This window comes from Plutella xylostella, chromosome 14, assembly GCF_932276165.1.
Source record: "Plutella xylostella chromosome 14, ilPluXylo3.1, whole genome shotgun sequence".
Classification (NCBI taxonomy): Eukaryota; Metazoa; Arthropoda; class Insecta; order Lepidoptera; family Plutellidae; genus Plutella; species Plutella xylostella.
Genome location: NC_063994.1, coordinates 979,722 through 1,005,115, shown reverse-complemented (window position 1 = coordinate 1,005,115; position 25,394 = coordinate 979,722). Strand labels below are relative to the sequence as shown.

The following is a 25,394-nucleotide window of genomic DNA, read 5'->3' as shown; positions in this document are numbered from 1 at the left end:
ACTGGAAAGAAGAATTATCCGATTCACTGATTACAAAACCAGGAGACATGGCCAGATTTAAAGCAAACTCACAGAACTGGAAAGAAGAATTATCCGATTTAAATTTGGAAAGTAGAGATACATTTACAACACTTACAGTTTTGTAAGTGTTACAATTTCTATTTTATTTACTATATTTAATACGCTCTTCCCATTAGCCTAAAAGAAGCGATTCTACGGTCAGCGGTAAGGTCTACAGTCGTCGAAATATAAGAGGCGCGATTGGACAGCTACAAAATGTATGGGATAACAGCTGGTGTCAAGTCTAAATCATAAAAAATCTCAACAATAAGTACTTAACTTTTGGTGCTTTAAAAGTTCTTGTTCCTTTCGGCCGTTAAAAAATAAGCCAGATTATGTGTCTTTTTACGTATTTCATCAAGTAAATCAAGAGTAAATAGCAAATTTGTGTAGCTGTCCAAACGGGCCTATTGTATTTCGACGACTGTAAGTGAACATAGCCCGTATGATGTATGAACAATTCTTAATTTATTTTAATTAATATCCCTAATTAATGAATTAGTGCATGTTAAAGATAGTTTTTGTTTTCATATCAATATGTTTGGATATTCCTCATCGTAATTGTAGTTTTTTTTTTTTGTTTCAGTCTATGTAATTGATATTGAATACAGCAATGGGATCTAATGAGGGAAGCCTCTGTCTTCTCAAAATCAAATTTTACTGCCCTTACTCACCCTGAGAGGAACATCTGCGTATTCAGTGAGAAACATATGCAATTGCGAGATACATATGCGCAGATCTCCATCAGTGAACTCGTAGGGAATGTTGAAGCCGAGAGGACCGAACTTACGTCGCTCCAACACCACCCCGTGGAAGAGAGACAGGGAGAAGAGAAGCCACTGCGGAAGACAAGGATGGTGATACATCTACACTATAAAATGGTTTATGGAGAATGTTGCTGACAATATCAATATTCAATTATTTATTACCTACTTATTGTAAAAAAACTGCACTAAAAAAACTTATACTCCAAGAGGAATTTCGGCTTACTGACGCTTCCATCTCACATCCTACGTACCTTAAAGTTGGGTACTTTCGGATCTGCCGACGTGAAATATTCCAGGAAGTCTGGCACTTGGTTCATGTAAGCTTTCAGCAGATTCGCTTTGATTCCTCGCGGCGGCTCCACCGTCATTTTGTAGCCTGCAAATATGGTTTTTCTAGTAGGTTCTTCGGTAGTAAATATTTTTTTATCGTTCGTTCGACTTTTTGACGCTCTCTCTCCTGAGGACCACGAGCTGGGGAGAGGGCTGTACAGGGGGTTGCTAAAGTGGTTGTTAATAACTCCCTAATGCCACGGTATTAGCTGAAAACCAGCGCCATGGTCTACATATCATCAAGCTAAGATAGAACCCGTACGTAGAAATAAATTATACTCGTAATCAAAAATATTGATGAAGGCATAATTTTGAAATAACAAAGTTTATTTTAAAAAAACATTTGACCTGTATTTGAATCAAAAGATAAAGATACGTTTATTCGACACATAGACAGCAACAACAAAAAGAAAATACAGATTTAAAGAAATACATATACAAAACAACAAGAACAAAAAAAATAGAAGATGAGACAAAAACAAAAATACAGACAAAACAATAACACTAGGGGTTGCTGTCCGAAGTGTCAAAACGGCACCAGCTCAACATAAGCTGTGGACAGTAAGGCCACAGCGCTGATTTTCAGCTGGCCCTTTAATCACATGCATATTCCCTATTGTGCTTACTGCCTTTTACACTCTATCCAGTACGGACCAACGTTACGGACTGTAATGTAACATTCCAGCGAGCATGTTACGCAACGCTGTGTTCTAAAATCGGCTCGTTGCTCGCTGGTTACTGGCCCGTACATATAGTACTATCTGACTAGACTAACCCAATATCAACTTATTTTGACTTATTGTCAACCCCTCGCCTTCTAAATAAGTATCCCACTCGTTTGCTCTTTAATTTCACCTAAAGAATTGTGGCGGACTCCTAGCCACTAGTTCAGACGAAGATCAACAGATGGCGCTCGGAACGCAATACAGAGAAGATGTATGGGAACTACGCAAATTACTATGAAAATCCTACATCGCGCATTCGAAGTTTCTCACCTACTCTGCAATATATAGAAATCCCCAACGCTAACCGTGGGGCAGCTGCCCGCCAGGCCACACCACCCGGCCTGGTCGGAGGATCCTCCCTTTGCATGGGGATGCTCCAACACCTCCAGCATCTCCATACTGGTGACCCCGACGTGATGAACATCAGCGCAGCCTTCTGAAGACCCGCAGAGCAGCCTCCACGCCATCTTCCATCGACTTTCTCTCCTCACCTCAACAGCCGTGCAGCAGAACTCTCAGCAAGCAGCCCCTGGAGCCAACCAGCCAGCATCCGGTCTTAAAGGGCATCATGACCACCAGCATGCAGCGAACGCGCAGGCCTGGTCACACCCTCGACCCACACCAGCAACTTGGCACAGCACCACTGCACTTCGGCCGGTCAGCAAGCAGAGCCATCCTCTCCTGGTCGACGCAGCACTCTGCCACCATGCTCCACTGCAGGCTCATCCCGACTCACCGTGGACATCGCCACTGCAGCATCACCCCGACTCACTGGGGACTCCTCACCGCACTCACAGTCCCGACTCACTGCGGACTACGCGGCACTGGCTGGCAATCAAGACTCTCGGCTACACTGAAGACTATCGCCCTCCGGTCTCGGTGGGGGAGTGATGTGGCGGACTCCTAGCCACTAGTTCAGACGAAGATCAACAGATGGCGCTCGGAACGCAATACAGAGAAGATGTATGGGAACTACGCAAATTACTATGAAAATCCTACATCGCGCATTCGAAGTTTCTCACCTACTCTGCAATATATAGAAATCCCCAACGCTAACCGTGGGGCAGCTGCCCGCCAGGCCACACCACCCGGCCTGGTCGGAGGATCCTCCCTTTGCATGGGGATGCTCCAACACCTCCAGCATCTCCATAGAATGATAACCCACTAACCATGTTTAATTTCAGACACAACTCACACAACTCGACAACAAACAATATTGAACCATAATACTACACTATTTTGAAGTTGAAGTTTATATTCTACATGTTGCAAAAAGTAAGTTAATGTAATTGATTGATACAAAAAAATTACACTCCATAGTTCCAGTAATAAATATCTACGTTGATTTGTTTATGAAGCTGTCTACTGTCTGTCATAAAACTTTTTCCTAAATTTATTACCATTAATATATAATGGAACGCAACTACACACATGGATGCCCCACTATGAAGAACTATGCTTACACGGCCGCACGCAGACAACTACACGCGACGAGCATATAAAGCGGCTCCGCGGCCGCAGAGATTCATTCGATAGCCAGCTGGGATTGAATACGATAGCTCCGCAGTCTGCTCAAGGTCAGGTCGCTTCATCTGTGCGATAGCTCCGCAGTCCTCAGATGTTAGCAAGCTAGGAGAGCATCAGGGTGCGATAGATCTGCAGTTTGTCCTAGTTTCTATGGTAGGTTACCTATCTAATTATACCTACTCATGTTATTTAAGTTGAGTGTGTTATCATACAATAAATCTACAAGTCCTATGATATTGGTGTTTACATTCATAATCACACTACAATCTGGCGCCCAACGCAAATATCTAAGAGCCAGCAGAGGACACTACAATCTGGTTCCCGAAGAAAATATTATTATTATTTGATACTTTATTGCACAAATATGAATATCTAGCCAGAAGACTACAATCTGGTGCATAAGGAAATCATCACGCCAGATTACACTACAATCTGACGCCCAACGTAAATTAATATCAAGCCGTAAGATTATAATCTGGAGAATTACGAAAATATCTAGCCAGATCACACTACAATCTGGCGCCCAACGAAAATATCTAAGCCAGGTTACATCAAAACCTGACTGTCAAGAAATTTCAACCAAAATACAAGCTGGCTGTAAAAGGAAATAAATCGCCAGACTAATAAACGCCCAACGATTTCTACATAGTTGATTTTTTTTAAAATATTATGTTTAACTACATAGTTGGAAATCACAACTATACAGAATACAATCGTCAGCATCAAGAACAACACAACATTGCAACACTGTTGGCTGAAAAAATAAGCAACAAACCCAATAAAAAAAAACTACCCTCAATTCAAGATCGGTCGTGATGACAGAAAATCAGCTCAGTCGTTACAATCACTTGTGTCAACATCGATTACCGAAATGAGTAGTAAAAGTTTTGCAAAGTGCACTTCTCGTTTTAACGGAGAAAGAAACCATGACCGTGTGGAGGAGTACATCACCGCCATCACAATATTTAAGAAGATTGAAAATATCGGAGATGACGACGCACTAGAAGGTTTGGCCTACTTTTGGTAGATACAGCATCAACTTGGTGGCAAGGAGTCAATTGAGCGAGAATTTTCAATTTTTCCCTCCTTAAATTGCCATTACTACCAATTTAATCCTGATATATCTTCTTTTCTCAATCTTTTCAAACTCCATAAATTATCAACTGCAGCAAGAAAATGTCTCTATCTGATGAAGATTTTAAATGTAACTTTCATTGAATCTACAAAAAATATTCCCATATTGGTGGAGAAACCTGATGGAATAACCTATAATAACAGATTTAAGACCCTGTCCAGATGAAGTGTTTTAAGCGCGTTCCTCTGGACGGGACATAATATGTAGCTCTCTATAGTATCACAAGAACGCGCAAGTGTCTGAAACACCTCATCTGGACAGGCTCCAAGGCTCACCATTCTGCAGCAGCGCGACGGGGAACAGCGGCGAGGGCGTGCTGGTGAGCCACAGGCGGAAGTCCCGGTGCACCAGCTCGGGCTGCAGCGCCTCCACGCGCGCCTCCAGCGTCGGCATCCACGACGGGGACAGGTGGCAGTTCTACGGGTACCGTCGGCAAAACAGATAGAATAGAAAAAATCATTATTCGAGAACAAATTTATGATATAACATAAATCCACAAAACCCAATGATAATATAAGTTTCCACGTTCGCAAGATGATACAATACCAACTAGTTTTAAGTCCTATTTTGAAAATACGGCTCAGGAGTTCTTCTCCAAAGAAAACCCTTTTTCGAACGGGGTTTTGTAAAATTTACGTTCTTCAGAACATTTTATATTTATACGATGAATAAAAACATTTGACTTAGACAATGATCTACTGACGAGTGATAGGATCCTTGACGTAACTTATGATATTGGCTTTGAAAAAGGAGATTATATCAGCATAACTACTTATTTCATTTAAACAACCACTTAACATCGTACCTGGAAAAACACCCAGTTTCCGAAGTCACATCCGATTTTCATCATATTCTCTGCAAGCGGTCCTTGACCTTGCCCAAGCGATATACTCTCGAATCTCTTGCCCATTTTCATTTTTTCAGCAAATTTCAACAGATCTGACAATTAATCACTATTAATGTCTACGTAAACTAAGGGCGTCTTGCACAACAAAGTTAAATAAAATTAAATAGTTTGTCTCTTGCTCTGACAGTATAATGTCAAAGCAAGAGGTCATAGATTTAATTTTATTTAACTTTGTTGTGCAAGACGCCCTTAGTGCTCAATTTCATATATTGATTGGCTAATTAAAAATATAGTTATCAACAATAAGTACCTACTTAAATTTCTCGGAGCAAGCCGACTGATGTGTGATAAGTTGATGAGTTCAGTGTATTATCTTTCTCCAAGCTCTTACCACAATCGATACCGACTTCTTCAGTTCATTGTACATAATATCAAGGTACAGGGGAAAAGACGCGTGGGCAGAAGGAGGAAATCGTGGCTCCGTAACATAAGAGAATGGACGGGAGTGGCCAGCGTAGAACAGCTGATGCGCTTGGCGAAGAATAGAGAGGAGTATGTAGAGCTGACCGCCAACCTCCAGTAGTAGAGAGGCACTAGAAGAAGCTCTTACCAGCAGCGGGGTCGGTGCCGGTGGACAGCACGAAGATGATCGGCGCCAGCGGGTCGGACTCAGCCAGCAGCGCCGCCAGGTCCGCCGGCTGCGGCTCCACAAACCGCGCCCCGAGCTGCTGCACCACGTAGTCCTGGTATTGAAGTGTTTATAGGATCTTGATTATAATAGGTTGTTATTATTTAATGATCGATACTGTGACGATTGAATGTTTAATTATAGGATTTATATGTTTATCATAGTGTATTTTATATATTTGAAAGGTTACCTTTCCCCCCTACAAAAAAAACCTTGCTGTAATTTATTTTTATACCTGCATCGCCGGAATCACTTTGTCTGCTCGGAGACATTTCAATATTATCAGTTTCTGGAAGGCGTCAAGACGTGACTCTATAGCTTTTGGAAAAGGAAGCCTGGAATAAATACATTTATTCAAAATAAACAACAAGTGAGTAAATTAAAATAAATAACATCCTACTTAAGGTCATGTCACTTTACCTTTGAGGCACCCATGAGTCGTAGTAAGTCTTGAAGAATTTAAGATCATCCACAAAATCGTTAAGGAACCATCTCAGTGAAGGAACAGATGCCATCTGTTGTAGATCCAACCACATCCTCTTTGAGATCCACTTCGGATCAGGATTTTGGCTTTCCTATAATAAGCAAGGAAATAAAAAAGCTTCCACTGAAATACCAACGCAATGTTCTTTGAGCCAAATGCGCTACATTAGCTGAGTGGCCACCTTATTTGACGACATTAGAGTTAAGATTTATAATGATAACCAGTCAGCGCAAAATATATGCAAAAATTAAATGCTACATATTCGTCATCATTTCATCAGGGAACATGTTTGTAACGGTTTTGTTGTTGTTCAATATTTATAATTAGACAAGGGTTTAGTGATAACATCAGCTATTAGTAAAAGTAATCTTAGGAAATATCTTACATATGATTATGCCTGTTATTAAAATTGTTATTTCTTTATTAGCGTATTTAGTATTGTACATACTCGTAACATACAGAGTACTCTATCTATGCAGATACATAATAGTATGTCTGCAGTTTAGCTTACGATGCCATACCTCTTCAATCTTGCCTCCGTTGACAAAGAAGTGGAACTCTGCAGGCTTGACGACCCCTTTGTCCATGAATATGCGGGCACACATGAGGAAGGCAAACAACAGCTTGTGTCGTTCAAACAGACTCCTACACACATTCTGGTATAGGAGGAAGGTGAAGTGGTCCATTATTGTCTCTACCCTCTCTATTATGTCCTCTGAAAATGGTTCGACAACACGAGTTAATCATTAAATGAGTAAATTAATACCACCTATTACCAAATATGGTCAAATTTTGTGGAATGCTATCCTGTGATCTATACTCTACAGGTTTATTGATAAATCCAGGGGGGCTACCACGACCGCACATTAACAATCCTTAAGCAGGGTCGCTCGCTCGTCAAATCTGACGTAATTTGTAAGGATATTATGTCAGATTTTTGGCAGGCGAGCGACGCTGCTTGTGAATTGTTAATGGGTTGGTGGTAAGCAGCTAGTAGCTGGTAAACATTCACCATCCACTCACCATTAGGTTCCGTCTCCGCCATACTCTTAATGAACAGTTTCACGAACCACTCGAGGGAATACTGGTACATAGGGTCTATGTTCGCCATTCCAGACAGGCAGAAGAACAAGATCTGTCCTCTGTTAGCCACGGGCACGTAGCATTGCCGAGCCTCGTCTATCTCTAGTGTCGTCTTCTCCATATCTTCCACTTTTGCCTGAAATAAGGCAACGAATAAAATCACCTAATATTTAGCACATCTACATTTGTGAACCCGGTGGTGTGGGGACCCGCAGTGGACCAGCGTGATGAGAAATGGTCCAAGCTTAGGAACGCAGTTAAGATATTAGCAAAGGTTCCATTTGAGAGAGCCGGGTGCAGGTCCCCACAGAGAATAATTCTATCCTGCACCCCAGAAAATCACCAAATCTAACATTTTGATTAAACAGAGCAAAAAGATATTTATAAAAGTCAGTTTTAACAACGTAACGTCTGCAGACATTCGCTTTAGAGATCGTCGTCAATATCGTATAGTTTTCATATCGTATATTGCTAACGTGTATGAATCTACTCCCGTCACAACCATTATAGCACAACAACAAAGTTCACGAACCATAATCTCGACACTCTTCAATTTGATAGCTTCCAATGTCTCGATGAGCTGCAGATCGTCCACAGGCGACCCCTCGCTGTTGGACAGTCCGTACAGAATGTCCGACTGCATCTCCGCCAGTTGCACCCCCATCTGTGCCCGGGAGATAATGAGCTGGCCCCGGACTTCCTCCAGGTCCGGCCGCTCTTGCGCCACCACTATGCTGAGCAGCTGCTCCGAGAGACCGCTAAAATTGTGAGGGTCAAAGGTCATGACCGATAGGTAATCCTGCCCTAGACTGAGACTGATTGAGAAGATGGTAGCTGATTGTTAGCAGTGTCAGTTGAACAGAAACCACCCACCTATCACAGAACAGAATACAGTTGGCCAGTTACTACAAAACCATGGTCAAGAGTAATATTTACTTCATGGGGCCATTCATGGGCAAGACATTTCTAGTGTTGCTAGATGCATACAGTAAATGGCCAGTGGTAAAGATTATGGCATCAATGTCAAGCAAGGCTGTGATTGTTGCCCTACGAGAGATATTTGAAAATGGCCTGGCTTTTACCTCCACTGAAGAAAATTATGGACAAGAATTACATAAAACACATGACTGGAGCGCCGTACCATCCATCCACTAACGGCCAAGCAGAAAGAACAATACAGACAATCAAGTCTAACTTAAAGAAGCAATCTGACTTACCTTGTTTAGAGCGAGTAGAGAAAATGCTATTTCAGTAGTATTCAGAACAAACCAACGTTCGATAAAAATGATTGCAATGGATTACCTGGGCACCAGCGCAAAGTTAACAATCTGCACTTTGACGGAGGTCTCTGGGGTGTACAGGGGGTTGGGCAGTTTGGTGGTCATGTACAGACGGAACCCGGCGGAGTAGGGGATCAGCGAGTCCCCGAGCTTCAGCACCAGCTGGCCCGCTTGCCGGTAGTATTGCCTCTGCAAGGTTAGATCGAGTGGTTAGTGACCCTGACTGTTGTGCCAAAGGTCCTGGGTTTGATTCTCGCCTGGGACAGATAAAATTGGAGCAGCTTCGTGGCAAAATGCTTCGAGCATGTTATATCGCCTCTCTGGCTGCAGAGCTATCTGTCGTAGCTAAGGAGATGAATGGTCAGCATGCAAAGATCAAGACGACCACAGAACACTTGGCCATTTCATTCAATGGGGTAACTTCAGGTCTATCCCAACTAATGGAGACGGTAAATCGGATCCAACTATCCGCGAGTCTACCCGCGGAACGTGGTCAAGCTCCCCAAAGAGCTAGTCCATCAGTGGACTCATTTTCCACTTCACGCCCCCACTCCTCAGAACCGGAATTCAGGATTGGGCATCACTACAGCAGTGCATACATGGCCTTTACATATGACCAGGAACAGGGTATACAGGTGACCATCAGTGACTTCAAGTATGCAATTTTCTCCAACCTGATGGGGATTGGTCTAAAATTGAAAATGGTCCAAAAACTTTTTACTCATGATTTAGGATCAGTTGCTTGTTGGCTGAAGGCACATCCGAAATTCCACCAAGAATACCCGTGCAAAAGCAAAGAGGAAAAGATACAAATCATGAAGGAGTTCCTGGGCAGCTGCCCCGCAAAGGCTGTCCAATGGGCAGAAATATAACGGGCCGCCCACCACTCAGACCATCCCTCATCCCCAATCAGGTCCCACCCCCATACTCCATCCTCTATAAAGGAAGAAGACAAAATGTTGCAGCTTGATGGCTTGCGATCGATATGCGAGCCCCGAGGATCATAACAAATGTATCAGATGAAGAGGATTCAAACAATACGTCTATTGACACGGACACACATGAATAATTTTTGAAAATATTTACTGGATTTCTACAAGCCATCCACCAACCAGCATGGCTATCACGTAACTTCACTGCCTTTGCCTTGAAGGCAATTCTACCTTTCAACTGGCAATTTGGTATCATGTAACATGATGTCCAATGCATAGCCAGAATACGGAAAGCCAGCATTGAAAAGAATGAACGATTTTCGGTTTTTGACAGTAATTCGTATCACGTAACAATTCTTTCCATGGATTTCAAAGAATTAATTCCTTCGATTTCTGCCTTTGAAGGAAGTTACTCTTTACCAACTTCTTTCAAAGTACCTACTTATAACAAACATTTTTATTATTTGTTTGGATTGTGTTTGTGATGGCGCATATATTATTAATTGCGTTGGAGGAAAACGAAAGGCTAAAAAGAGAGTTAGCAATAAATAGGCGAATTTTAAGGGCACGGAGTGAGCCACTGAAACTACCGGACGAGGAGTTCCGAAAAAAATTTAGGCTCACCCGTGTACAATTCAGCAGGTTAAGCGATGAAATCGTACCTCTTATGGCTCAACGTACAAGACTCTCAGCAGTGGCAGCTGATTTAAAGGTGCGTATATGTTTGGCAAGTTTTACCCCCGTATTCATAGAACTTAAAAAGCGTTTGAAGAAGGTTTTAATATCGGCCAACCCTTGTCCAGCTGCATACTGTTAGTCACCGATTCGCTAAGAAGAAGATTTTAGAACACTGGAACATATTAAGTCTGTTTAACATATTTATCTTAATAATCTTTGTTTTTTGTCGCATTTTATGGGAATGGGATGTACCAAAAAAATGTTGGGGCCTACTACCACCTAGGCCTCTCGCAGGCAATGGTCTCCTATTCCATACAAGATGTGACAGAGGCATTAAATCAGCGTGCACTTTTGGAAAAATATATTAAATGCCCAAAAACACCCATAGAGAGGGAAATAATAAGTAAAAGGTATCCATCATATATTAACTAATAATGAGTACTTAATAACTATAACATGCTCATTAAGTTATTAAATATGAATGTTAAATATAATTTTCAGATTCATGGAACTTTTCGGGCTCCCAGGCGTCATAGGGGCCATTGATGGAACCCATGTGGCAATAATTAGGCCTGTGGAAGATGAGGAAGCTTACCTTAACCGAAAGCTTTACCATTCCATAAAGGAGAACGGCAGTGGGCGTACCGCCTTTTTTTTGGAGCGTTTCAGAACCATGTTTTCACCATTTATTAATACAGTGTAGATAAGGTATTTTCAGTAATTACAATATTTTTAGAAGTCGGGGGAAAATAAAAAAATATAAACGAAGAATATTTAAATCTAAGGATAATGGAACGTAAAAACAAACATATAGAGAACGGAACGTAACAACAGTGGTGCCAGACCTCGGAATATTACCAGCAAATCCGAGCAAAAAAGTAATCGAATAGAAATATCGATACATTCCTAAATACAAAAGATATTTTATTTATCAATAAATTACATGTTCTGGTACTATTTGTGCCAAAACTAGTACATTTGGTTTATAAAATATCATTATATTTAAGTCTTTATCCATAGTAAACCATTTTGTTTTTCTCTTTATTCGATTCACTATAATCGATATTTTTTGAATATTTAAATCTAGTAACACTGAATCTTGCTTGTCAATCTTGTCATAGTAGATTCAAATTCAAATTCAAATTCAAAAGGTATTTATTGCCACTAAATGCACACCGAAATACAATTATACAAAATTAAATTAGGTTACTTAACTAATTAGTAATCTAGGCATATAGTGACAAAAGGAACAGTCTCAGACATGTTGCGAGTTGTGTAACAACAACACAACGCTGGTTTTCAGACTGCCCCTAATACTTAACTAATCTTAATTAAACTTAACTAAACTTAAAAGCTACTGGGTTTTTACTTTTTAATTAGAGTGGAGATCATGCATCAAAGAAACGATTAATGTTGTATAGTAATATAGTGTGTGTGTATTGGTACTGGTGGTATTGGTACAAACAATATTCAATACCATTCATTTATAAAAGCAGAAAAATAACTGTGTTCGAATCAAAGATAAACTATTATATAGATGTTATTTCATTTTCCATTACCTAACCTAATTATTTAATATTTTGAATACCGCTGAAACTGCTGAAGATATAGAACAAATGTGACAAAGGGGAGAACCAGACCCGGTTCCTGTTCCACCTCCCCGGCAGGCTCCCGTCCCACTTCTTCATCAGGAACCTGCAGAAGCAGCAGAACAAGAACACGCAAAATCCTGACAATATTTTCTATGAACCATAGGATGATAAATACCTAAGTCAAATATGAGAAGAGCAACTGTGTTCTGCAGTTCGAATCCCGGCGCTGACATGTACCAATGTGTTCTTTGAATTTAATTAAAATGTATACCATCACACTTACAGTGAAGGAAACCTGCACACCTATCTAGATTTAGCACATCTAGAGAGCCAGGTGCAGGTACTTACACCCCAACAGAGAATAGAATAGAGTAGGTAATAGGAACATAAAATTCCTAAAGTTGATTCCAGGCAAATTATGTTATGTAAATAAAACAATGATCTTTTAAACAGTATATTTTATTTAATTACATTACTCGCCAAATGCATACCCATATAGTAGAACCTTTACATATAGCATTTCGAAATGGCATAGCAGATCCCTGTTGCGGAATGGCAATTTAAAACTTCAGAAGTTGGATAAGTATAACATTATTCCATGATGAAAGTAGTAGCCTGATCTAGTCGATAATATTAATAAAATCATTATATTTATTATGTACATTGCACGTCCCGTATTTATTTAAACGTAAACTTGATATACCTAACATATTATTATCAAATTATTATTCACGTTGTTCGTCTTGTGTTGTTGTGTTGTTTTGACATGGTGTTGACGTTTAGTTGTTGACATGACACATTTTTTTATCATTTCAATTTTTCTGCTCTGGTTTGTCAGTGGTGGCGAAGGCTCGAAGTCGAGGGTCGATGAGCGGTGACGATGATGAAGATGATAATAAAGATATTCTTGGCTTGTTGATATTATATTAAATAGAAGTAAGTATTAGTATTTGGGTAGCAATAAAACGAGTGACTGTAAATTACAGTTCTAAGTGTCAAAATTAATTAATTTGGGTTATAGAATTACTAAGTGAGCGACTGACTGCGAGTGACGAGAAATCAACAGAACAGCAACTTACAAACATTAATTTGAGTTACTTAAAATACAAAATGAGCAGCTTCATAATATTTGAGCGACCTAATATTTGTTTGAGAGTCAACGTTACGTCCTGCATTTTTTTCAATATTTGGCAAATGTATTTTTTATACTGAGCGGCATTTTATCTTAAATGAAGTGTTTCGAATACAAAAACCACTTTCAAAAATACACTAATGAGTAGAGTATAATGAGCTCACATTTAAAAAATAAAAATAATATGAAATAACTATTTAAAGAAACACTATTCTATTAGTTGAGAAATTTTATTATTGAAATATAAGGGTAATTAAATAAAACAATGTGCTCCTTAAAAATAAAGTAATATGCATGCATTTATTTCAATCAAATGAACAAAAAATAAAATAAGACGCGTCAGTCAACTAAAAAAAAACTTCTTATTAATACTAAGAATCATTGATAGGTATGAGGAGCCCGTACTACTCATCGTCACTGGTAAATAAGTGCGGGCTTGGACTTAGTGGGCCGGCCTCGTTTTCTTTTTTGTCCAATGGGTATCATTTTTGCTTCCAGTGGTGGTGTTGTTAGTTTGAGCCGAATTGCTAGCCCCAAAACGTGTTTGCATACATATCTATTGAAAAATTCTGTAGTTTTTATTAAAAAAGCGTATCAAATTATAAAAACATAAGCCCTAAAATAGAATATCAGTAACCAATAATCATTAATAAAGCAGCATACAAAACTTTGCTCAAAGTGAACTTTTTAGTAGTTCGCTAAGTAAAACCTCACTTAGAAAAATCGAATCTATCTTAATATTGAAGTTGCCCTCTCTGTATTTCCAGTCGCTCACTTAGTAATGAAGTCGCTCGAATAAAATTTTAATATCTGAAATGGATTTATCATAATCCACTTTTTGTAAGCTCGTTCTGGATTTTATTATAAATCAATATTCGTAGTCAGTTTAGTTAATTTTTCGCTTACTCAAATTCATACCGCTCAAGTTATTAAAACAGTATGTCATCATCAGTCGCAAAGTTTTTTTTTGTTCGCTCGTTTTATAATTTCCCTTAGTATTTTACAACGATGTTTAGAAATAAGAAGTAAGTATTAAAGTGTATTTTACAATTAAGAATTATGTATTAGTATAAATTGTGATATTGTGGTTTCTTGATGTTATTTTCGTAATTGACATTGATATATTCTTCTTCTATTAAAGCGCCGGGCATAGAGCCCGACGCTCGTAATAAGGAGGCGTCGGCGTGAACATGCTCCCCCCCTTGGAACGCTCCGTTCCAAGAGTTGAAGTCACCACCAGTTGTGCGCTCTCTCCCGAGTGCTCGTGCTCTCCATTTGTGCTCCATTTTCAACCCTCCTAATCGGGATTTGATTGTCTTCCACCTGGGCAGCCGGTAACTTCGTGACGGCTCGTCCAATCAAGAGGTGGATATGGAGGTGGGTGGAATGAGATCAGGAGGATCAGAAGTTAGCATGAGTAGGCTGTATTGTTTTAAAATGATTAATTCGTGATTGAATTCAACAAAGTTTGTTTTAATGTGGCAATAGATTTTAAAGGGCAGACCAGCCACAAATGTGTCTGATGCTGAAGTAGAACATTTAATTGTCATGTCTGTGACTGGATGTAGGTGCACTGCCATGATACAGACTAATCTAACTAATACACCAATGAGAGCTGTGATAAGCTTAAGCCCTCCACCTTTCCTGTTGGCTATCATTATTGGCCTAGCGCAATCCATGTGGCGAAGTGACCTTGATAGCTCTTGCTTGTCCTTCGGAAAGTTCCCCATGGTATGCTGTTTGGTCCTTATGAGGAACTTCTCGGAATCGCTGTCAAGCTTAGATTTGAATTTTTCAGTGGGTCGTGTTTTTTGTTTTAATTGTTTGTTTGTGCTTTGTAAATCGATTGTGTTTTTTGAATTGGAGTGGACTGTATAAGATGAATCGTTTTTGTTGTATGATGTCGATTTTGATGTGATAAGTGATAATGATTGATTCTTTGTGTTCTTTGGCTCGGTGATATTTAATTGTTTGTCTGCAATTGGTAAGACGTCGCATTGGACTGTTTTTGCGTTTGAATCTGCATTTAACTCCATGCGGTTTGAATGTGTAAGGCTTATATCCTGATAACCACCAGAAAAGGTGGGTAGCTTTAAGGTTAGATTTAATAGATCAGAATCAGCGGCGCGCCCCGCACTGCAGTCCAGCAGCAGCTGCGCGGCCGCTCCCGTGCCGAAGTACACTGCCTCGAATTGTTGCCTTTCTTTGAATTCGTCATCTGGAGTGTCAGATAAAACGTCCAATTGATTTTGAATCGAATCGTACTCCTTGTATAATTGATTAATTCTGTCAAAACGCGCGGATAGTTCAAATGATTGCAGGCGGGTTAATTTTGGGCAAGCTATGAGTGGTTCAAGGTAGCTTCTAAATATTATAAGTTTGGCCTTTACAGAACCTCTGCGATTTGTTAATGTTTTCATGTCCATTGTTTTTGAGACAACTTAGGTCTTGTGAGCAGGATGACAAGTGTGATGATTAGATATAAATAATTAGTAGTGGTATAATTTGGAAGAAATAAGTAAGTGTTGACGTATTGAAATATGAATGAAGGTAAGTATGCAAATGGGAATTAACTTGAGTGGACGAGCTCACTGTTATCGGCTCCCTTCCTGGTTTATGACTTGGGCTGAAGTCTCGGGTATGTATAATTTTCGATGTTGAATGTTGATGTATTGCTCTTGAACTTGATGTGACTGATACTCGGCGACGTCTTAAATAGTCTTGATGATAGATGTTAATTCATGGGCTTGACTTAGTGATAGTATGACTGAACTTCATGGACTTGGCTTCTTCGTGCTTCGTGATGAATATGGCTTGCTTGATGGTGTCGTCAGCCGCGTCCGCCCCTCAGCTTGGCCTCGCCGATCTGGATAATGCAGCCAGATCCGGCTCGAAAATGTTTGGCGAAGACTCGAAGACGAGGGTCGATGAGCGTGACGGTGATGATGAAGACGATGATAAAGAGATATAAATTGACTTGTGTACCTGTACAGTGTCTCTCTAATCATGGTACTTTCATTACGGAACCCGTCATTTCCATAGTGGTACAAAACGTCCTTAGAACCCTGCCTTTGTCCTTTAATGGCAGTAAGTTCAATTCATTTTCAAAATTAGGTAACTTTAAAGGTATTTTTTTCTTGAGGACTTAATTTAACTCTTTTTTCAGATATGTGATGATTTTTCTCTCTAAACTGTAATGTAATTTGAGAACAAAACGCAACGGTATTTCTGAAAACAAATATTGCAAAAGTGTATTAACGGTCAAATGGTTTTCAGTTAGGCAAAGCCAGTCGTTCACTCTACCATTCACAAATGTTATGTGATACCACCAAAGCAATAGCCATTGGACAGCGCTTTCTTTCAAAGTTCAATGTCTTTCAGAGTTATGTGATAGCATTGCAGATATAAAAGAGTGAAATGCGTGTGAACGGATCAAAGATGGCGGTAACATTTGGTGTAATACATTCTGTTGTGTTAATTATAAGTAATAAGTACCTACAAATCTTTTTATCTTTTTTTTGTGTTCTTGTGAAAGCAGCTTAAAAACAATTTAATTTTACTGTTCACTTATGGAAAGCTGTGCTGATTGTACGATTACCATATATTTTATTAAGGTGTTTTGTTTCTTTAGTATTAAACATTGTACAATTGTTTGTTCCCAAATAAAATAAAATATAATGGACATTTCAGGCTAAATGCCATCTAAAGGCCTACATTCCAGTTTAATTCTCTTCTGTAGATGAACTAGAGAGTTAAAATATGATATCAAAAGTATGAAAACTGTGTCTAACTATGGAAACGAGACTGTAGTCTTGGAAAAAAATCAACCGTAGCCCTGTAAACTAATAAAACTGTAAGATAGACGTAAAGAATAAATAACAGTGTCACATATAAAAAGGGGACTCTGTACGTCAGGAAATATATCACATACCTTCAGAACAGGGTCCAAAGCGGGGTCCAACTCTTGTCCGACATTTTCCAGAAGAATCGGCTTCCCGAAACGAAGGGCTGACTCAAAGTTTCTCAACAAATCTCTATCATTGGGTTTCACTACTAGCAACCCATCCAATTTACCCTGCGAATAAAAGTAAGTATGTAAAAAATTTAATGCGAGAAAATTGATAACTTCAGGCTTGGTACCGGTCCAGGGCGTGTTTTTTATTTATTTCATAAATCCAAAGCACAGGACAAATATAATAGTTTAGGTATTTATAAACAAATATACATAAACCAATTACGGACTTACATTCAATCAATCAAATCAAGGTAGATTGGTTACCAACTATGAGAGCTCATGACCGCTATCGCGTGGTTTTTGCAGTTTGGGGATCTAGTCTATTATTTAGCGACTTCGTAAGTTCGACGTTCACGCTAAGAAACAGGAGTACCAACCATCGACCGGATCCACTTGTTGGCCTGCGTCTGCGGGTCCACCACCAGCGGCCAGCGGCGCGAGTGGCTCATCAGCACCGCCGACTCCACGGAGAGCGGGTCGCGCGGCAGGCCGTGCATCTGCCAGGTCCTGGCCAAGTAGTGTGGGAGTGGAGCAGAACGCAAGATGAAGGAGTATCCATGACGACGAATAACAGAGAAGAGTGTGAGACGTACGAAAGACGGTTGTGATTGATATTTCTTTTATTTTATTTTGAACCCGTTTAATTAAAGCGAATTAAATACCAACATCTCATTTAATTCTACTAATTGGGACTATTGGGAGTGCTTAAACTACGAAGTGAAATCAGATATTAGGACGACATACCACCGACCTGTTTTCCACCGATTGATGTGGCCTGACCTCAGGCCATCAATAAATTATTTTCGTTGGACATAATTATCTACCTCTTATTTATCTCGTAATAGGGATTATAGGTAAATAAATAGGTAACGTCACAATCTAAACGTCGCTTTTGGATAAGTGTAGGTTTTTACTACTATTTACCTTATTTGCACTTCATCGCCGAGGATGGAAAGGGGGGTGCCACCATCAGTGTGCGGCACTTCTACTTTCTGCAAGATACAATAGAGCAGTTAATAGAGCGTGTACCTGATTACCTTCAAGCTTCGACTTCTCAAATAATTCATAGACTTATAAATGCAATATACCTATTTGGGGCAGAAATAAATGAGTAACCTTCATGTGATTTATCCAGCTGTGAAGTAAATCCCTTCTATATTCCTCAGTAAACGGAGTGATATAACCCAGCGCACCTAAAAGAATTCACAGTCTGTATTAGTGCGTTTAACACGAGTGATTTTATTCGTAGATTTATCTGGGGAACGTTCCCGATATTGCAGCGAGCACGCAACCGCCAGGTACTATTCTTTTTACAGATTATAAACTTATTTTTATTTTGACAGCTTAAGTGCCAATTTCTCCATTGTCGGTTAGAGCATTACCATGGAGTAGTGGTTGACTTTTGACACATCTGTCATGAATTTTATATGGAGATGACGTTTAATTTATAAATCAATCCCTGTCGGTTAGATAACGGACTATGGATAAATTGGCACTTGAAAAATACTATTAAGAGGAGGGACAGTGTGATGCTTACAAGCACTAATAAGAATATCGCCTAGAAGATTGTTGATGGCAATATCCAATTCTTTGATAGTTTTGATCCAGCGAACTCTTTCACTTGACAATCCATTGAGCAATCTGGAAAATTATATTAATCATTTTATTTTATTCTTACTCGTATAGTATGATGTCTGATGCAAGTACTGATGAAAATCTGGGGTCCACTATAATAACCTAGAATTCATTGGTGATGTCCTAACTTCACCAAGCTCTCAGACCGAGGAGAGCGGGCGCTTAGTCTGATTGAGTACATCAATTTAGTATATTTAAAAATTAGCAGATATATAGTATGGAACAAGGTAGCTCAGATCATTTGTTAGAACTTCAACAACAATTGGAAATGTTCAACTAACTACTACAAGTATCAGTTGTCACAGTCAAAACATTTAAAGTTTGAGAGAACATTGAGAAAATCAAAACGTTTTTGTCTTGTGTGAGCACAAGACAAAAACGTTTTGATTTTGATGAATGTGCACCTCTTCTCCAATAACACCAACATTTGATGATAAAGGTTTTAGATATGATTACGTCACCGATGAACAACCTTAGTAATAATACGAATTAATTCACCGTAATCATCTAAAACTAAAATTACTATGGTTACATTTAACTGTAAGTCTGTCAAAAGGTCAGTCCACCATGTGAGAGACCTATGCCGTAATTTTGACATAATAGCGTTGCAAGAAACGTGGTTGTTACCTCACGAACTTAATTTCGTGAATGAAATTGACAATGATTTTAGCTGTACAGCGAAATCATCTGTGGACACGTCGTTAGGTATACTGCGAGGACGGCCGTATGGTGGATTGGCCTTACTGTGGCGTAAGTCAAAATTCCCTAAGGTTTCTGTTGTGGACTGCGATAGTGACAGGATTGCAGCTATCAGCATAAGTGATGGTTTCCGTTCCTTTCTCGTATTTTCGGTATATATGCCCACTGACAGCGTGGAAAATAGGCAAGACTTCACAGATTGCTTAGGCAAGATTAATGCTATAATAGAGGATTCGGGTATTGCAAGTGCTTATGTTATGGGTGACTATAATGCACACCCTAGTGCGAGTTTTGGCGCAGAGCTATCTAGTTTCAGCACGGAACAACACTGGGAATGTGTAGATATGAACATCCTGGGTAAAGAGTCCGATACCTACACTTTTATAAGTGAGGCAAACGGATCCCGCCGGTGGCTTGATCACTGTATTACAACCAAGGCTGCCTGGAAATCTGTGACGTCTGCGTATGTTATGTATGACGTCATGTGGTCCGACCATCTACCGTTATGCGTTATCTGTGATATTTGTTATCTATCGGCGGAGGTGAGCAATGGATTCTGTCGAAGTAATGATGTTGTTTGGGGCAATCGTGATTCTAATGAAGTCAATATGTATTATAATTACTGTAAGGAGAACTTGACCAAAATGTGTGTGTTAGATGAAATTTGTAAAGATTGTGTGAATGATTGTTGCAAGAATATAAATATGCACTTAGATTTAATTGACAAAATGTATGGAAAAATTATAAATATTATGCAAACTGCTTCTATTGTAAGTAAGCGTCTCAATCCTGTTGCACATAGAAAGAAAAAACAGATCTTAGGCTGGAATCGTCACGTCAAGGATAGTCATCGGGAGGCTAGGTTGCGTTACCAGTGTTGGGTGGCGGCTGGCAAACCTTCAGGCGGTGTTCTATTTAGCGACATGCGTTCTAGTCGGGCTAATTTTAAAAACAAGCTAAAATGGTGCCAGAATAATGAAGACAGAATAAAAATGGATATCCTAGCTACACACCGCAATGAGAAAAACTTCTCAAAATTCTGGAACGCCACTAAAAAGCTACAGTATCAAAATTCCTTGCCAGTTTCAGTGGAGGGGCTGCAGAATCCTGGGGATGTTGCGTCTATGTTTGCTGGCCGGTTCAAGGTAGACCCACGTCCCGTGCAGGCTAGCTGCCACAAGGGGGTTGAGGCGCGTGTTCCGGTAGAACAATGTATGCAATATACGCCATCTGATGTCGCGAAGGCGATAGCACGTATGAAGAGAGGTAAGTCTCCGGGGCACGACGGCCTAGGTGTGGAGCATCTAGTCTTTGCGGGATCGGAGCTTTCGAAAAAGCTGTGTGTATTATTTAATATGTGTATGCGGTATAGCTACCTACCAGCTGCAATGACGAAGACCATAGTTGTTCCAGTACCGAAAAACAAAACTGGTGATCTCGGGTCGGCCGGCAACTATCGACCCATATCTCTGGGTACTGTGGTGGGGAAGTTATTGGAGCGCTTGCTGCAACCTGCACTGTCCGGGAACATAAAGATTGACGATGCTCAGTTTGGTTTCCGTCCCGGTGTCTCAACGGACTCAGCTATACTAGGTCTAAAGCACACAGTTAACTACTATGTAAAAAGGGATACATCTGTTTACGCCTGCTTCCTGGACCTGAGCAAGGCGTTTGATTTAGTTAATTATGAAATTCTCTGGACCAAATTGCTGAGCTCAGATGTCCCGAAGGAGATAGTGAGTCTGTTGAGATATTGGTACGGTGACCAAACAAACGCGGTACGGTGGGGCGACTCGACATCTAGTGACTACAGACTAGAATGCGAAGTGCGTCAAGGGGGGTTAACCTCGCCGGACCTCTTCAACGTCTATATTAATGATCTGATCGGGGAGCTGAGGAGCACCAAGATAGGATGTCACGTGGCTGGGGTTTGTGTTAATAATCTCAGTTATGCAGACGATATGGTGCTTCTCAGCCCGTCAATCAATGGCCTCAGAAAGTTGGTATCAGTCTGTGAGCAATATGCTGTTGAACATGGACTGATGTACAATGTAAAAAAGACTGAAATGATGGTTTTCAAGGCGTTGGGAGGTCCGGCGAGGGTACCTGAGGTTAGGTTGGATGGTTCCCCAGTGCGTAGGGTGCAGCGCTTTAAATACCTTGGCCACTGGCTTACGGAGGACCTCAGAGATGAGGAAGACCTCGAACGTGAGAGGAGGGCGCTCGCGGCTCGGTGCAACATGCTCGCACGCCGGTTCCACAGGTGCACGCCAGACGTTAAGATAACCCTCTTTCGGGCGTACTGTCAAAATCTTTACACCTGTCACCTGTGGACCAACTACACCAGGAGATCTTACAGTGCGCTGAGGATACAGTACAATGACGCGTTCCGTATCCTCCTCAAACATCCGCGTTTTTGTAGCGCGTCGAGCATGTTCGCTGAGGCGCGGGTGCCCGACTTCTTCGCTATAATTCGGGCTCGTGTGGCCTCATTCTGGATGCGGCTACGCAATACTGGTAACACAATCCTCAAAAACATTTGCGATGATGTGACGAGTCCTATTCAATCGCACTGGCGCTCTGTGCAGCAGGACGCTAACCGTAAATAGTACGTAGGTATTCTGTGTACCTAAATGCAATAATTATAAGTTATTTTTATTTTTTATATTATTTGACTGTATTATGTGATACTAATTTATATTTTAATTTTTAATGTATATTTCAATTTGTAAACTATATGGGAAATATCCTGAAATAAAGAATTTATTATTATTATTATTATTAATTTATATACTAAATGAAGCACACTGCACGCAGTTATAAGTTGGCTCTGCGATGCACTCCGTCTGTGGTCGGCCTATGTCTCACTGACTTTATAATTGAAGATAACAGTAATGCTGTCCATAAACTTAAATAATATATGATTGAAATTATCAAGAAATTATATATGACATAGATAATGAGGTTGAAGAGCAGGAGGCTGAGCGTGAATGATAGTTATTGAGGAAATAATAACAGTTGATTTACACAACCATGACATTGACTTAAAACGCTGTGATTCATAATGTGAGTAATTTTTTTAAGGAAAATAAAATAAAACAAAGTAAGCTTTAAACGTGGAAACCTGCAATTGACTATATTATGTATATAACCCATACTATATACTTAACAAATGAACTTAGATATACGCTGTTGGTAATAATAAATGAAATGAAAGCTTCAGCAGCAAAACAGTAGAGTCCCACATAAATTTGAAAAAAACGGGCATTAGCAATGATTGCCTAGGTGGGATCTACAAGTTAGCTTGCAGAGAAAATCGGACCAATCTGGTGTTGTAATGTTCAGAGTTGGTTTTAAGACTTAGAAAGGATGCGCAATCAGTATCAGGACGCCCACATGATCCTGAACAGCAGGCTGACCATCACAACAAAAAAAAATGATATGTTTTATTCCGTGCAGGCGATGGCAGAGGAAAAATTAGAAAAATAATAACTTTAAGGTCGTTTATCCCTGAAAAGCGACCGACGACCCCACTTTTTCTCTGCGGACCTAGTGCGTATTGGTGACCCCCACGATCCTGCCGAATCTCAGATTTTTGCCGCTAACGGCTGAAGTACAATCGACAAAAATACAAATTCGAGCGGGTCATTTATTTGACATGCCTTGACGCACCAGTCGGGCATTTCCTGATAGACCCGGGAAGTATGTCGACGGACAAGTGCATCACGCTTTTTACGGAGCTGGCAATTACTCTTCCGGATGGTCGGTTGCTCTGGATGGACACGCGGCCACGAGGTCATTGATCCCGGGTAGCCGAGAACAGACAGATCAGACTCACTCTACATGACTGGCAAGTTGCAACATAGACACTAATAAATAGCACTACATGTTAGCAAGAAAATAAAATTTTCGGTGCTGTAGTTTTAGTTTTATTGAACTTTTTTTTTGTGTACATTTTAATTGGTAATTGACCATAACCAATTGTGTTGTTACATCAAAAATAATTTAATATCCTGATTTTGCTCACCATGCCCGACATAACAAGCCCAAACTCGGAGCGTTTAGGACGAGGGGGACGAAAGTTAGACTAACGGCGGCCATCTTGGACGCCATGTTGATATAAAAATTCTTTGTTGTAATTTTTTTATGGCCAATATTATAAAAAAATATTATTATTATTATATTCTGGTCTGAAACCTAATTTGTACGCGATCCATTAACGCTAACCATGTTTGGGCACCGAACTCCCGTACAGAAGAAGAAAGTAGAGTAAGAAATAGGGCTGACTTCTCCTGGAAAGACACAGAAGGCATCGTCACCAACACCGACAACGTCTGCAAACAATGTCAGACGAAGCATTGGAAAGTGGGAGTCCAGCGGCCCAGAGAAAGAAGTCTACGAAAAGCACTCCTACTGCTAGTAGATCAAGTATCGGAAGCTAGAGGATGCGTCCAAAATGCTAAACTGCATCTGAACAACTCCCGGATGAGATCAAAACAGAACCTACCAGCTCGTCAGAGAAGCTGAGGCTGCTAAGGGACAGGCACCCATCTCCAAAATCTCTACCCCCAGAGACCCCATTAATCAACCGGTAGATCTCCGTGCTCTAGGGCGAGCTTCAAGAAATCGCAACTTGGCTCTGTAGCACGAGAGCAGTAACGGAGGACACCATACGGGAGGTAATTAGGGAGAAGACAGGGACCTAAAGCCAGGTCTCACGACATAATAAAAGAATTAGAGGAAGTCAAGGACTACATCCACACGAGCGGCCCAATATCATCGGGGCAGTTGAGAATTGGAGCCGAACTGGCCAACCCCGACACGGCTACACTCCTGGAGGAAATGCGAACCCCCCTAAGGGCAGATGTGGCAGGGACGGCTAGTCAATCAAAGGGATTAAATTTCAACTTGGTGTGGATAAACTCCGCTCTAAAAAATAAAAATAAACCGGCGCTTACACCTCAAAGAACCACCTACGCATCTATCGCGGCCCGTCCAAAACCTAAGGCCAAACACGACATCATAGTGACGTCCAAGGATCCCAACCACACCGGTGATAACGTTGGTGATAAAATTGGAAGTAGTTCAAAATACTTGCACTTGTACTTGCAGGCTCAAAATAAGAATATATTTGAGAGCCTAGCACTGCACGATAAAAAAAATATGGAGCGCTACCGCATACATCCTCCAGTGCAACCCAGTGCTGGAGGTGTCGCCTTTACTCCATAAGCGGTTGGTGGATGTGGGTCTGGTCCATATTGGCCTTCCATTTTGGTAAATGAAGTTATAGAGGGGGTCATCTTTTCATAAAAAAGATGGTTCAGCTGCCAATTTTAGTATGTTTTCGGCATTAGGATGTGATTTCGATTCAAACAACAAGATGACTTTTACTTACAGTAACAGCATCATACACGCTTTTATTGATCCCTGCCATGCTATCAAACTACTCCGAAATGCTTTCGGCGAATTGAGGGTTTTATGATAAATTGGCAGGAACATTGATTACCTATTTGGAACATCTGCTAAATTTGAAGGATGCCGTAGGACTGCACATGGCCACAAAATTGACAAAGGCTCATATACTTTATCAGAAACAAAAAATGAAGATTCGACTTGCCACGTAACTTCTTAGCGACTCGGTGGCAGATGCATTGGACCATTGTGTTGATTTAATAATCCAAGAATTTGAAGGCTGTGAAGGCACAATTAACTTTCGTAGGTTAATAAACAGCGTTATTGATGTTTTGAATAGCCGATCAATCAGACCACCGGAGTGGAGAAAGGC

General features: G+C 40.4%; 1 protein-coding gene across 1 annotated transcript in view; it reads right to left on the bottom strand.

The window, feature by feature from the left end:
- LOC105385858 (dynein axonemal heavy chain 1) overlaps positions 1-25,394 on the bottom strand; it is a 145,698-nt gene that overhangs the window by 22,171 nt on the left and 98,133 nt on the right. The window contains exons 62-77 of the mRNA XM_048625339.1: positions 18,813-18,916; positions 18,392-18,468; positions 18,200-18,267; positions 17,653-17,782; positions 17,192-17,335; positions 8,949-9,115; positions 8,179-8,404; positions 7,587-7,782; positions 7,085-7,278; positions 6,500-6,654; positions 6,315-6,414; positions 6,002-6,134; positions 5,350-5,483; positions 4,820-4,961; positions 1,079-1,203; positions 735-899 (exon numbers count right to left, since the gene is read on the bottom strand). Coding sequence (XP_048481296.1) covers positions 735-899; positions 1,079-1,203; positions 4,820-4,961; positions 5,350-5,483; positions 6,002-6,134; positions 6,315-6,414; positions 6,500-6,654; positions 7,085-7,278; positions 7,587-7,782; positions 8,179-8,404; positions 8,949-9,115; positions 17,192-17,335; positions 17,653-17,782; positions 18,200-18,267; positions 18,392-18,468; positions 18,813-18,916 — 2,260 coding nt within the window. The remainder of the gene's footprint in view (positions 1-734; positions 900-1,078; positions 1,204-4,819; positions 4,962-5,349; positions 5,484-6,001; positions 6,135-6,314; positions 6,415-6,499; positions 6,655-7,084; positions 7,279-7,586; positions 7,783-8,178; positions 8,405-8,948; positions 9,116-17,191; positions 17,336-17,652; positions 17,783-18,199; positions 18,268-18,391; positions 18,469-18,812; positions 18,917-25,394) is intronic.